This window comes from Sinocyclocheilus rhinocerous, unplaced genomic scaffold (genome assembly GCF_001515625.1).
Source record: "Sinocyclocheilus rhinocerous isolate Xijiao unplaced genomic scaffold, SAMN03320098_v1.1 scaffold2131, whole genome shotgun sequence".
In the NCBI taxonomy this organism is placed as follows: domain Eukaryota; kingdom Metazoa; phylum Chordata; class Actinopteri; order Cypriniformes; family Cyprinidae; genus Sinocyclocheilus; species Sinocyclocheilus rhinocerous.
This window is the reverse complement of record NW_015647125.1, coordinates 74,499-88,519: the sequence shown is the minus strand read 5'-3', so window position 1 is coordinate 88,519 and position 14,021 is coordinate 74,499. Positions and strand designations below refer to the sequence as shown.

The 14,021-nt window shown below is 33.5% G+C and overlaps 1 protein-coding gene across 1 annotated transcript in view; it reads left to right on the top strand.

Moving 5' to 3' along the window:
* Positions 1–4,505: 4,505 nt before the first annotated feature.
* Positions 4,506–14,021, top strand: part of LOC107709008 (serine/Arginine-related protein 53-like) — a gene marked incomplete at its 3' end in the record, with an annotated part of 77,088 nt that continues 67,572 nt past the window's right edge. Inside the window, exons 1-2 of the mRNA XM_016513404.1 lie at positions 4,506–4,510; positions 4,598–4,720. Coding sequence (XP_016368890.1) covers positions 4,506–4,510; positions 4,598–4,720 — 128 coding nt within the window. The remainder of the gene's footprint in view (positions 4,511–4,597; positions 4,721–14,021) is intronic.

Sequence of the window (14,021 nt, the reverse complement as noted above, 5' to 3'; positions counted from 1 at the left end):
ATATATATATATATATATATATATTTTAATGATCTCCACAGACATCATAAATCATATGTTTTAATCATAAAATCACTTTTTGATACATTTTTCATAAAATAAGACTTTATGGGGGGAATTAATTAAAATGTAATAGAGGTCTGTTGGTAGTTGTATTTCCAAACTTTAAAACATTGCTAATGCAAGATATTGACATGTTGTGAATTTATTCCTTGAATTTCTTTACAATAAGGTGTCATTCGTTAACATTAGTTAATGTATTAGTTAACATGAATGAACAATTACACTTTGTTAATGTTAGTTGCTAAAAATACAGTCGTTCATTTTTTGTTCACAGTGCATTAACTTTTTGGGCTCAAATTTACCTTCAAGAAACTGTACATTTGGAAAAAACCTGTACACGTGAGGTCAAAAACAGGGAAAACAAGTCCATATCTCGCTGTTTAAAGCCTTCCAAAAAGGTGACATTACATCACTTAGCAAGTCATTTAAAGGGGTCATATGATGCGATTTCAATTTTTCCTTTCTCTTTAAATCGACGCGTTTCAGAAAGGCGGGGCATAGAGGAGAAACAATAATGTAGAGTATGTGAAAAATAATGTTTTTTTAACCTTAAACCGCATAAACACATTTCATTACACCAAATACACAAAATAATGTTCTTTTTAGCAGCATCATATGACCCCTTTAATTTAGTGATCGTGTCATTTTGACCACAGCTTGACTGCTCGATGCCAAACATTCTCCACTCTTACATTCATTCCCTGAACATGCTGCTCCAAACAGACACGTGCAGTTTGTTGAAGCCAGACGTTGCTTTATGCAGTCACTTAGCACTGTCTGTCTGACTTCAATTATTCATGACGCTTGCTCAGTTGCCATTATATGTGATGGGAAATAGTTGCTCTCACAGAAAGAAGGATGTCTGTGGAGGTCAAGCAGCTAAATAGACTGCTGTTGATCAGTCGTTGTTTACCGTATCCACACGTCCATCTGTAAATTGTTAGTTGTTGTTAAGTGGCCTCATCTGTGTAACTCTGCAGGTGTTTTATGCCCTCATTAAGCTCACCGGAAGAGTGTATTGCTCTGTTTGCGATCCTGGGTTATCTGTTTGTCTGACCGGTGGAAGGTGGAGCAGTGTTGAGCTAAACTAAATATGCCTGAAAAATCTTATATTGAGACTTTCATATTTGGCTGAGATACAACTATTTGAAAATCTGGAATCTGAGGGTGCAAAAAAATCTAAATATTGAGAAAATCATCTTTAAAGTTGTCCAAATGAAGTTCTTAGCAATGCATATTACTAATCAAAAATTTAGTTTTGATATATTTACAGTAGGAAATTTACAAAATATCTTCATGGAACATGATCTTTACTTAATATCCTAATGATTTTTGGCATAAAAGAAAAATCTATAATTTTGACTCATACAATGTATTTTTGGCTATTGCTACAAATATACCCCATGCTCCAGGATCACATATAACACAGGATTCAGCAGAGAAATTTGTTATTCAGATACAGTAAGTACACTGCATAGTACAGTATGTGGGTGTATTTCATATGTTTTAAAACACCTTGTGACCATTTTCAAGAAAAAGGACATTGGATGACTCTGAAAGCGTCATATGGAGGTGTACGCTGTTATGCAAAATCCATTTTTTGTTACGCCTTGCATCTGTGTGATTGCACATCTCTTAATCCCCATTTTCCAAATTTGATGTATATTTTCCAAACATCATGAATTATTAATTAATAAATATCAGTACATTTGTGCAGGATTGTCACCACATGACATTTCATAACCTGAAATAATCTTTATTAATCATAAAAAATAATAATAATCAAATTATCCTTTCTGTGATATAATTTTCATGTTTATAATTTCATCATTTTCTTCATGAGTCTGCATGCTACGCATGACTTTGATTTGGTGGACAAAAGTTTTTCAGATATTATTAATAATTAGTGGAGCAGTTTTGTTTATATATATTCCTAAAAAGTTTTTAATAAGACTGATAATTATACAGTAATAAAACTCTTATAAATCATTAGTTAATTCATAGTTTATAAATTGTAGCTTTTACATTGTTAATAAATTAATGTGCTATGTACAAGTAGTGAGTTCTTCATTCATTCTCAATGTAATTTACAAATTATTGTTGTTTAATTATCTAGTTTGATAATGTGTTTTTATTCTTAGTTTTTTATTCGTATACCAACTAATATTTTAACAATGTGATCTCATGAGTATATGTATGTATTTTATGTACTTTCAATATTTACATAGGCAATTTATTGTCACTGTGCATTTTTCTAAGTGATGTATAATAGCATATAATAAGCAAATTTATAATAATATATAAGTAATATTTATGTGTAGAATAAAACAACTCTTTTTTACTGCTGGTGTAAATACTGTACATCAGTTAGACATGGTTAACTAGTTGTTAAGAAAGTATAATAACATTATCTAACTCTTTATTTAGTTTGTTAGTTTGTTACTGTACACTTATTATAAAGTGTATAATAAGAATTTCTTGCCATGAATGCCATGAATTTTAATTCAAAATTTAAAAACATGCTAATCATAAATATGTGTATTGTATGTATGATTTGCATATTTAATGTTTCTAACACACACACACACACACACACTCATCACACACACACGTATATATTTTTAAATAAACAAATAGCTAGAACAGACAAAAACGAGCATCATGTCATTGACCCTCATGCTGTCAGAACAGTCTTTAAGAGCCATTTGCAGATGCTCTAAAGCAGCACAAACATTAACTTTCTCCTCAATTGCTGACGCAGTGATGGAGAGAGACGGCCTGCTGCCTGAGCCACTGGCACTAAAGCATTAGAGGTATTCAGTCGGGTGCCATCAGATGCAGAAATGCATAATAAATTTAATTATGGTTTTTAGATAAACATTTTATTTATTCATGACGTGGGGAATGGGCTCACGCTTTTGAAAGTGGCTCTAAGAAGTCTTGATCTCTCAGCTGGAGTAGAGAATAGGGAAGATGACAGCAGCTCATTGGAGAGAAAAAGGAGATAAATAGAGCTGATTAGTTAAAATAATGCGGTCAGATGGGTCTATATTCATGATGTCAGCCTTTCTAAACATAGTGCAGAGAGTCATGCTGGCTGACTGTATGCTCTGTATTCAGACGGCTGCACTTCTGCATGCTGCTCAGGGTTAATCAGGCTTAAAGGGACAGTTCACCCAAAAATCTAAACACTGTCATCATTTACTGACCCTCAAGTTGTTCCAAACCTTTGTGAGTTTCAGTTCCTGGTCACCAACATTCTTCTTTTGTGTTCAGCAGAAGAAAGAAACTCACACAGGTTTGGAACAACTTGAGGGGAGTAAGTGAAGACAGAATTTTCATTTTTGGGTGAACTGTCCCTTTAAATCTGTGTGGATTTTCTTTAATTTAAAATATTCTTGTTTTTTGATTTAGGGTTTCTGCATGTCTTATAAAAGCCTTATTTCACCCTTCCACAATTTAAGGTCTTAAATCAGAGCAGAAAATCTAAAATTCATAAAGTCATGGCATTAAATGTTGCGTGCACAAAGAAAAAAAAAAAATCTTCCTCAGTATTTTTGTCATGTTTTCCAATACAAATATCTAAACTTCCTTAAATGCATTTACTTGATGGAAAATGAAGATAGTTTAGTCTAACAAGATAGGATTGTTTTCTGAAAAATTGAACAAAGTGAAGCAAGTTTATGCTTAAAACAAGAACAAACATCTGTAAATGGGGTGTGAAAACTTTTCCCTTTGAATAAGTTCATTTTTTGGAGTCCTTTGGCAGATTTTTTATTTATTTATTTTTTAATCATAAGCTCACTTTATGTTGATCACTTTCTCATAAAACAAGACATCTTATATTAAGTCATTTTGCTTCTCAAGTAAATGTATCATGATTTAAGAATCTTTACACATTTGCGCTAAAAAACAAGACAAAAATACTGATGAAGAACAACAATTCCTTGCTTCTTTTATAAGGTAGAGTAAAAGTTACTTCCATATTTTCTTTTTCTTTTACGCTTTCTTTTTCTTTTTTAAGACTCTTTTTATTTATTTATTTTTAAGTCATGGAGATCTGTTGGAAGTTGTATTTTCAAACTTTGAATTCTTGCTAATAAAACTCATTTTGTGGGTCCTAGACATTTACATTTAGAGAATAGTGTGCCCCTCAATCTGGTCCTTAATTTTTCTTCACTTGCTCTAAAAATCTCAAATTTACTGTCATAAAACCTGCAGAAATAATATATAATAAATAATATAATGGATACAAACATAGACACTGGCTCTGCCGTGCTTTCAGCTTTTGCTAGCCTGGGAATTTCTGTTTGTCCAGACAATGTTCATGAAACCTATTTGAAAATTTGCCAATTAGAAGCATTGACATTTTTATAGCTCTGAAACATACCTATATAAATATAAGAGTATGCAGCAGAGAATGTTGTGTGTTGGTCAGACAGATGCAGTAAATAGACCACACACACACTGTGGCCGCATATGTGTGTGTGTGTGTGTGTGTGTGTTTAATGGACTATTGCTACTGATGTTGCAGGCACAGAAACCGCTCCAACAGCAGCTCCTCCAGAGGGTCCAGTCACAGGAGGCGGAGCCGAAGCACAGACAGGGGGCGGGGCCACAGGTCCCACAGGTCTCGGTCCCGCAGCCGAAATAAAAGGTAAGGACAAGCACACTGATGACTGTAAATAGTTATGTAAATAATTGTCCCTTAGCATTGGTGGAATGAATGTAAAAAGACTTTTAATTACATTTTTAATTTACCTTTCAAAGTACATACTTTTACTTCTTAGAAGAAAACAAGTGATTTTACAGTTTTAAAGGGTTTTGAGCAGGAAACTTCAGGTCATTATATATGTAAGTCAATCATATGAAGCAAGATCTAAATATGAAACATTTGTGAGTGAATTGCACTGTTTGTGCTCATTATGAATCATGCGACATTTACAGGTGGACAATAGAACAGGCCAAAAACTGAGACATATCTACACTGAAAAAAAAAACTGGAGTAGGATTTACTTTGACACAATTTAGCCTAACCCTTGTGTGTCTTTTTCATTTTTTTTGTATCATTTTGACTGTGTTAATACATACATCATACATTTTTTATTTTTCAAAGTTGTGTATTTTTATTGACATTTTAATATTTCTCTCTCATTTCCTTTAATAAATTAGTTTTACTCTGGGTAAAGTATAGTTACACTCAGCAGGACAAAAATGTCCCAATTAAAACTGAAATAATTAATACCAGTGCCATTTAATCATTACATAATGCATTCTTTGTTAATAATAGGCTTTCATTCTGTTGGCAAAGCTTTAAAATGTTTACTATTTTTTTAATTTGTACTATTTTCCACCTGATAGCACAAGGCTTTGCCTATATGGAGCAAATACTTTTTTCCTGTTTTCTACTTCTGCTAAAAAAGGATAATTTAATTGAAATGGTCACACTTTATTTAAAGGTCCAATTCTCACCATTAACAGACCATTAACTATGACTTTTACCTCAATAAACTCCTAATTTGCACCTTATTAATAGATAGCAAGGTAGCTGTTAAGTTTAGGTATTGGGCAGGATTAGGGATGTAGAATATGCTCATGCAGAATATGTGCTTTATAAGTACTAATAAACAGTATATGTTAATAATATGCGTGCTATCAAGCAACTAGTTAATAGTGAGAATTGGTCCCTATACTAAAGTGTTTCCGGTGTAATTGTGTTATTGTATTTGTATGGTGATCAGAGTGTGGTTTCTTGTGGCTTGCTTGCTTATTTATTTATTTTCTTTCAATTCTTACATTGCACCGAAATAATAATGCATCAGAATGATTAATTGCCATGTAATCTGTCTTGGGGGGAAAATCTTAGCATTTAATATATGGAAATTAATATATTTTTTGTGCTTTTTTTCCCATAAAAAACAACAGTGGCATTATGTAAACATAAAGAAACTGGCATTTAAAGGGTTAAAATTCTGAAAATGAATTAATTTTTTATACTAAAGTGTTTCCGGTGTAATTGTGTTATTGTATTTGTATGGTGATCAGAGCGTGGTTTCTTGTGGCTTGCTTGCTTATTTATCTATTTTCTTTCAATTCTTACATTGCACCGAAATAATAATGCATCAGAATGATTAATTGCTATGTAATCTGTCTTGGGGGAAAAATCTTAGCATTTAATATATGGAAATTAATATATTTTTTGTGCTTTTTTTCCCATAAAAAAACAACAGTGGCATTATGTAAACATAAAGAAACTGGCATTTAAAGGGTTAAAATTCTGAAAATGAATTAATTTTTGGTAGTTATGATCAAGACTGATGTTGTTAAAAAGATCCATGTCAGTGAAAGTGAAAAAATATGTATTTATAATATTTATGACATCAATATTTATATTGATGTTTTTGTCCTCTAAGGACCTCTGTGTAACTTTTTCAAATTGACGCACAAGGGTTAACCCAGAAATTGCTTTTTTTGTTTGTTTTCTTTACAAACCAAATGTCATTTTTATTTGATTAAAAACTACACAAGTCAGCCACATCTTCATCAGCAGTGATGATTTTCCGCCCCCTTCCCCCTCATTTGGACTCAAATGCTAACATGTGCTTGGCTAATTAGCGTATGACAGGTTGCCATTAAAGACCTTCTGTTCGCAGAGCCACTCACTCTCACAGCTGCTTGTCCTGCGCACACAGATACTCACACTCATTACAGGGGTTATTAGTGTAGATTATTATTGTTTTTGTCTGTATTAATTAAGAACTGGCACAAGCACCCTTGGGTCAGTCCACATTTGTCTGCCCTTGTGCCTGTTTTGAGCTCGGAAGAAAACGGGGCACTTAGGTTGATGAATTAATGCAATTAAAATATAATTATCCATCGGCTATTTATTTCATTTTTTATTTAAAGTAAGCTCTCATGCACACAGGAATAAGAACTGTAGGCTTTTTGTTTTTAAAGGAAGGCTGTTTCATTAACATTGCAGAGAGAGTTTTGTTAAAGGCTTTAGAAGTGTAAAGATGGCTTTCATAATGCATACAGGCTAAAGCCTTTTGTTTACTTGTGTTCGGCTGTAGGAGATCTTTTAAATAAGTCGGGAAATTATTCATGTATATATCTTAATTAGACTGACACAGATAAACGGGGCTTATAGCAGCAGACCCACACTGAATTAAGGGTTAAATTGGGTGCAGATTCAGTATTTTATATGGGAATGAGATTATCTGGCGTGAAATAATTTGTGCTATTAATTGTTGGAAATAGTAGATATTAGTGTTTACACATCTGGACTGATAGCTAAAAGGTTACTGGATCAGTCCTCTCCAGGAGCGAGTTATCAGCCACGACCATTGCAGCCTTAAATAAGGTACTTACGGTGACTTGGATGAAAGCATTTGCTAAATAGCAAAAATGTGTGGCTTTTTCACAGTCTCTGGCCTGCGAGTCTGTATGATGTCAGAGTTTGGTTTGTTTAGTTTGTGTGAAAGCTGTTTTCTGAACTCGAGCTGTTGAGCTTGAACGTAATAGATTTATTAGTTTCTCAGGTTTCTTCTCGTTCACTGTTGACTACTGAGATCATGTTTGGCACGATGTATTCTGTAATTCCATTCTCTGTTTGAAAACAGATGGGAAAGGAGCAAGAGAACGGGAAATATTTAAGAGAATCAGCGCATGATGGCACTGCGCAGGCTGACGTGTGTTTAGTTTTGAAACTCAAACACAAATCCTTGCATTTGTCACGTGTTCATCAATTTCACATTGGATGGATATTACAGGCTTTATTTTTCTTGGTTGTAGGTAATGTATTAGGACTGTCAACTGATTGAAATTTTTAATCAAATTGATTCCACAATGTGTCGATTAATTAATCTAATTAATCGCTTATTAATCACACATCAAATTTGGCTGAGAAATCACCCCCAAAAATCATTTAAAGCCATTATTGTGTTACATGAGAAAAGCATGAAAAAGATATTGCAAAATGTAGCTTTAGAAAGAAGTATTTCTTTATGCTCTTTTTTTCCATTTTATTTTTTCATTTTTGGGTGAAATATCCCTTTAATTAGTTTTTTTAATTAATATGGATTTTTTTTATTTTCAGATTTTTAATTAATATGTTCATATGAAATTATTTTTAATGAAATTGTACTCTAAATAAGAAACTAAAACTGCCAGTGGGTGGCAGTAGATGTAAGTCGTTCATTCGTTCATTCGATTCGTTCAAACCGCTGATTCATTCAGGAATTCAGTAAATGACTCTCTTTATGAACGGACCATTGAATCATTGGTTCACTCGATTCGTTCAAAACGCGGATTCATTCAGGAATTCAGTAAATGACTCTCTTTATGAACGTACCATTGAATCATTGGTTCACTCGATTCGTTCAAAACGCGGATTCATTCAGGAATTCAGTAAATGACTCTCTTTATGAACGGACCATTGAATCATTGGTTCACTCGATTCGTTCAAAACGCGGATTCATTCAGAAATTGTGTGTTGCTCAGAGATGCACTACAGTTCTGCTGTGGCTTTAATATTCGCGTTGGCAAAACTGAGCAAAAACAGACAATAGTGTGTCTAAAATCTAAAATCAATTTAGTGAACTGTTGTGTAAAATCAATATCACGTTTGCTCTCGTGCTGTTTGGGACAAAAATGACACTTGTGTGAAATTGCTTAACTATATCATATGATATAAATGAGACAGAAAATCAAAACGGGAATTTTTGAATTTTAGGGGCATATAACTGCATTCTATAGGCTTCATCACACAGTGAGTTGTTGTCCATCATAACTAATTAATTAGTTTAACACGTTAAATCAGCAGCCCTATAATGTATACAAAGTGTATTTCCTGTACCACTTCATTTTAGGGACCAATTCTCACAATTAACTAGTTGTTTATTAGCATGCATATTAACTAGCATATTGGCTGTTTATTAGTACTTATACTAATACTTACGGTACAGTAGTTTTAGCTGTCTTAAAACATATGTTAGGGAAACATCTAATGTGCACTTTACTGGAAGTTGCATTGTTTACTACTGACTGTAAAATCTACTACATTGGAAGAAGATCACTGTGTTTTGGAGATTAAATCAACATTTTTTCAACCCTAATGAAAGCACTTTAGCAGGTTTTGAATGAATGACTAGCCGTATTACTAGTGACTTAAACAGGTTAAATAAAAGCCCTCTCGTTAGCAAGCGTGTTCGTATTAGTTTTCGCTGTATTCTTTATTTTGAGCCATGTTATTGGACTTTATTTCTCTCGGGTTGAGCCTGATCAGTGAAAGCTGACTGAACGAGCCTAAAGCGCGCGATGGGCTAGACAGAGCGAAACGGGTTACCTGAGTCGGGCCTGCGATCCGTCACTGTCACGTTAAAAAGGTTTGGGTCTAATAATGGCGTTTGGGATGAGGCAGACTGATAAATCAGGTGTGAATTGAGTGGACAGCTCTCTTTGATTGATACACTGACAGGATATGAGCAAGTGCCGTACCAGATAAAAAAAGAATAGGGCCCACAAAAAAAAAAAAAAGACCCAAGGAGTGGAGGATATTATTCAGAGAATGAGAACAATAACTGCGGCATGGAAATATTGCGGGAAAGAAGATTAGGGCAGTTCAGTTGGGCATATTACACTCCTTGGCCCCATAAATAAAAAAAAAAATAAACAAGTAATGCAAGAGAAATATACAAAGTTAGAACGGTGTGGATTCTGGTGTGCTATTCACCACTTTGCTCTGCTCTTCTCTCAGTCTTTTGCCCTTGACATGTAAAACAGACTCGAGTAGCTGATAAACCATTAGATGGTAATATCTATTCCCTTTGATCAAGCTCAGCGCCACATGCATACTGGGAACAAACCATCGTTGAATGCATTTCTCTTGCATTATGGGTTGGTAACTGTAAATGATGCATATGGGGAATTCACTAAACTGTTGGGCTACTTTTGCGCGTGGTACGTCAGCGCAAATACTTATTCACTAAAGACCTGCAGTCCAGTTTAGTGTGCAGTATCTTCAATATTGTATCTTCTTTTCTGCACAAACATGCCTAGTTTTATGTAAATTAGACTCATTGTAAATTGCTTCATTCATAAAAATTGCCCAGAGCAAATGAAACCAGGGCGTAAATAAACATAGCCCAGGCTATATAATAAAAGAGACGTTTGAGAGCAGAAGCCGATGCTTTTATTGGCCGCAGTTCATTCTCAGTGAATCTGCATTATAGATTTCTAATATGAACAATCTGGGTATTTTTGTGAATGTTCTTGGATATTAGTAAAATAAATGTCTTAAGTTACATTTTTCACGGATGTTTATTTTAGTAATAGTTTTTGTCTTTTGACCAGAAAATATACAAATTTCAAATGTAGTCAGAATCATATCATATTATAATTTTTTTAGTCAGTTGATTTTTTTAAATGGTTAATTTTAGTCCATTTTAAAAGCCACATAATTGTAGTTGATAAAATATGTCAAACTGTAATAGACCTGGCTGTAACCAAAGGTTTTGAAAACTGGGGAACACGCACACAAACAAAAAAATATTTGTTTTTCGATATACATATATCAGTTACCATGGTCTGTCTGAATACTCAGTTCTGATTGGCTGCCATATGTGTTTTAACCGTTTAATGCACAGTTAGTTCCAGTCAGTTTAATCGCTGTTTTAATTTAATGCACTGCCTTCATTATAGCACACGTATGCACATACAGACATCTTGTCATATTCTCATCAACAATATTTCTGAATTAAAATTGTTTAATTATTGTCATAATTGACTGTTTCACCCCAGGAAAGATGTGCATGTGGTATTCGGGAGATCACGTGATGTGTGAGCAAATGTGTTTTTCATCCGACTGCTTTTTCTTTTGCTGAAATGAGGAGTGCGTAATGGCCTTTCATTATGTTTTTTTTTGCTAATCTAATGATTCTTAGAAAGATTAAGTGACTGTTTGATTATTAAAGCAGCTGTTGAACGACAATCTGGTTTTGCCTTTAAATAAGAAGTTGTATTAAGATTTGTGCTAACTTAAAGTAAAAACATCGAAACGCCTTTAAAAAATAAAATTTATTTATCCTCACTGAGGTATGAATGAATGGATGGATGGATGGAAAGCATCTGGTGTAATGAAATGTCCTATAATTCTACAAATTTTTAATTTTAGAATTTTAAAATTCGGAGTTTTGATATTATTCTTCATCTAAAAATTGAATGTGTAATTTCACATCAGAATAAAAAAAGCTTTTTAAAAATACAATTCTATTACGTTACCATCTAGAATTCCTGTTTACAAAATTCTAATTAAAATCTTTTTGTCATGTTTTTATACTGGTAATTGAGTTTTGATGAATGTAAATATGTAAATATACATGTAGTATTGTTGTTTTGGCATGTCTGAAGGAATGGCATGAGTCCTGTAAATATATGTAATCAGCAAAATATATAATTTACTTGTTTTGACCACTAAGTGGCGCAGACCTTATCACTTATCAGGCTCGTTCAAGGGTAATGACACTTATCGAGTTTAGTGAAAATGGCAGACATGGGAAAATTGGGTATCACTTGATACTGTATGCCACACGGAGTCTAAAGAGACCAGTTGCATGAATTTTGACCTAAATATTCAGAAGCATATGTATTATAAGCAAGAATACCTAGGATTGTCAAATGCTTACATTTTTTAATTCAATTAATTGCATGATGAGGCATGACTGCATTTACACTGTAATTGCATAAATAATGCTATGATATTTTATTTCTTTTTAATTGATTATTGAAAAATAGTTTAAACCTTAAAAATTAAAACTGCCAGTAGATGGCAGCAAGTCACTGTCTTAATGAGTGAGTCATTAGTTATGTTTCCATCACCCTGTTTTTATGCGCATTTTGAAGTATCGCATCCGAAAGTAGTGAAAAAATCCTTAATTTGCAAAAAAGTTTTTACACTCACTTGAGGTGGTTTTTGACTTGTGCAAAAAACAGTTAATGTGAATAATGGGAGATGGAACCGCATTTGTCTAATGAATTCCTTCTTGCACATAAAAAAGTCATGTGACTTTGATCTATGGGATTGCATAACTTGACTAACCAGCGGACCGATTTCATTGCACAGCATTTGAAATGTTATGCTGATTCTGAAAAAGCAAAGTCTGTCGTCAAAGTATTTCTGTATAACTGCATCCCAGTACTGTTTAACACGACTGCGTTCCCAAACAGCAGCATCCACCTCCAAAAGCAATGACAGCATTTATTGTGTTTCGTCTGCTCGCTCTGAGGTGCAATTTATTATATATGAAAATTATTATATTCAGTGGCTTCTCCTACTTTTCTTAGTGATATTTAGCACCAGTTAATCAGGAAGTGATGATTTGGCTCTCTTTGACTCGTTGGATAGAAACTGTGCTTTATTCACAGATGTTTAACACACAAGTTAAGTTCACAACTTTGGATGGAAACATAGCTATTGTCTTCAAATGGCTGATTCATTCAGGAACAAAGAAAGTGACTATTAATAAGTCATTGAATCATTGACTCAACCGTTTCATCTGCATTCTAAGCTGGGGTGCATTAAATGTGTTAATCATTTTAGCAGATTATTTTTTTCTCCATAATTGCACTAAATTAACAAGGAAAATCGACAGCCCTGAAAATAACCAGTTTTCATAATTCTTTACCAGTAGGTGGTGCTGTGCAGAATATGTCGCCTCAGGTCAGGCTTGTGATGACATGTACCAAGTTTTGTCTCAATGCGCCAGAGCTTTGCAGAGAAACAATCCCAAGGATTATTTGGTCTGCTCGTTTCTTAATAACAATTTCTAAAACCGAAAATATCAGAAATTGTCACAGACATCTGAGCAAAATTTGTAGAAGGAGTAGCGAGAAAACATGTTTTGAAAAATTTAAATGTGGAAATCTCTGCTTGAGTTCTGGAAGGAGACTACATATGAATTGTGTTGCTAGGCCTTATGGTTCAAAAGTTATTACCCTAAACATCAGTGCAGCATTGACCCTTAACTCTAGAGGGATTGAAAGACTGATCCCAAAATTGGTCAGATTGAAGCTCAAAACCTCTTCTATCTCTGTGCCAATGTTCAGAATTTTTTACCCAGTGATTCTATGGGCTACCATAGACTTTATTTCAGGAACAATAATCAGATAACTAACAGATTCAAGTGTTCCTAAGGCCCCAAGCTTGACATATACATTAAAATAGTTTAAGACGGGTCTTCAATGTTTTTAAGGGCAAGGGCCCCTTAGGCCATAGAGGTATGGAGCAGGGACCCACTTATACAAAATGTGTCAAGCAGAGCTACATATTAAGCAGACCTTCAAATATTAATAGAAACTCGCCATATAGCCTAATGATTAAGATACAATTATATTTATGTTACATGCATATTAAGACAGTAGATCAGAACTATGCACATTATTGTTGATGCACATGCATCACTTCCTGTATATTACTTGTTAAAATGCATCAAACATGTTGAGACAAAAATCACAATTCATTAGTTGTTTGCATTTGTAAATTATTTTAATGGATTTACAGTCATACATTTTAATTTTACTAGTCAGATGGACATTTACATTTACCTGAACTTGAAGTTTATTAAAAATTCACATTTTAATTTTACTGTCAGATGGACAATTAAGAATCAGTGTAGATGTAATTTGTAAGCAACGGCTCCACCGTAACAAGAATAGCAGTGAGATATTTAAGATTATTTACAAGGCATTACTTTTACAAATAATTGGAATTTAATTTAAAAAATATATTGATATGAATATAGTTCTACACTGTAAAAAAAAAATCCGTAAAATTTACGGTATAAAACCGGCAGCTGTGGTTGCCGGAATTTTACCGTAAAAAATACGGTAGCAACGTTTTAAGTTTTACGGTTTTAACTTAAATTTACAGTTAAATACCGTAATTTCATTAACTGATATAA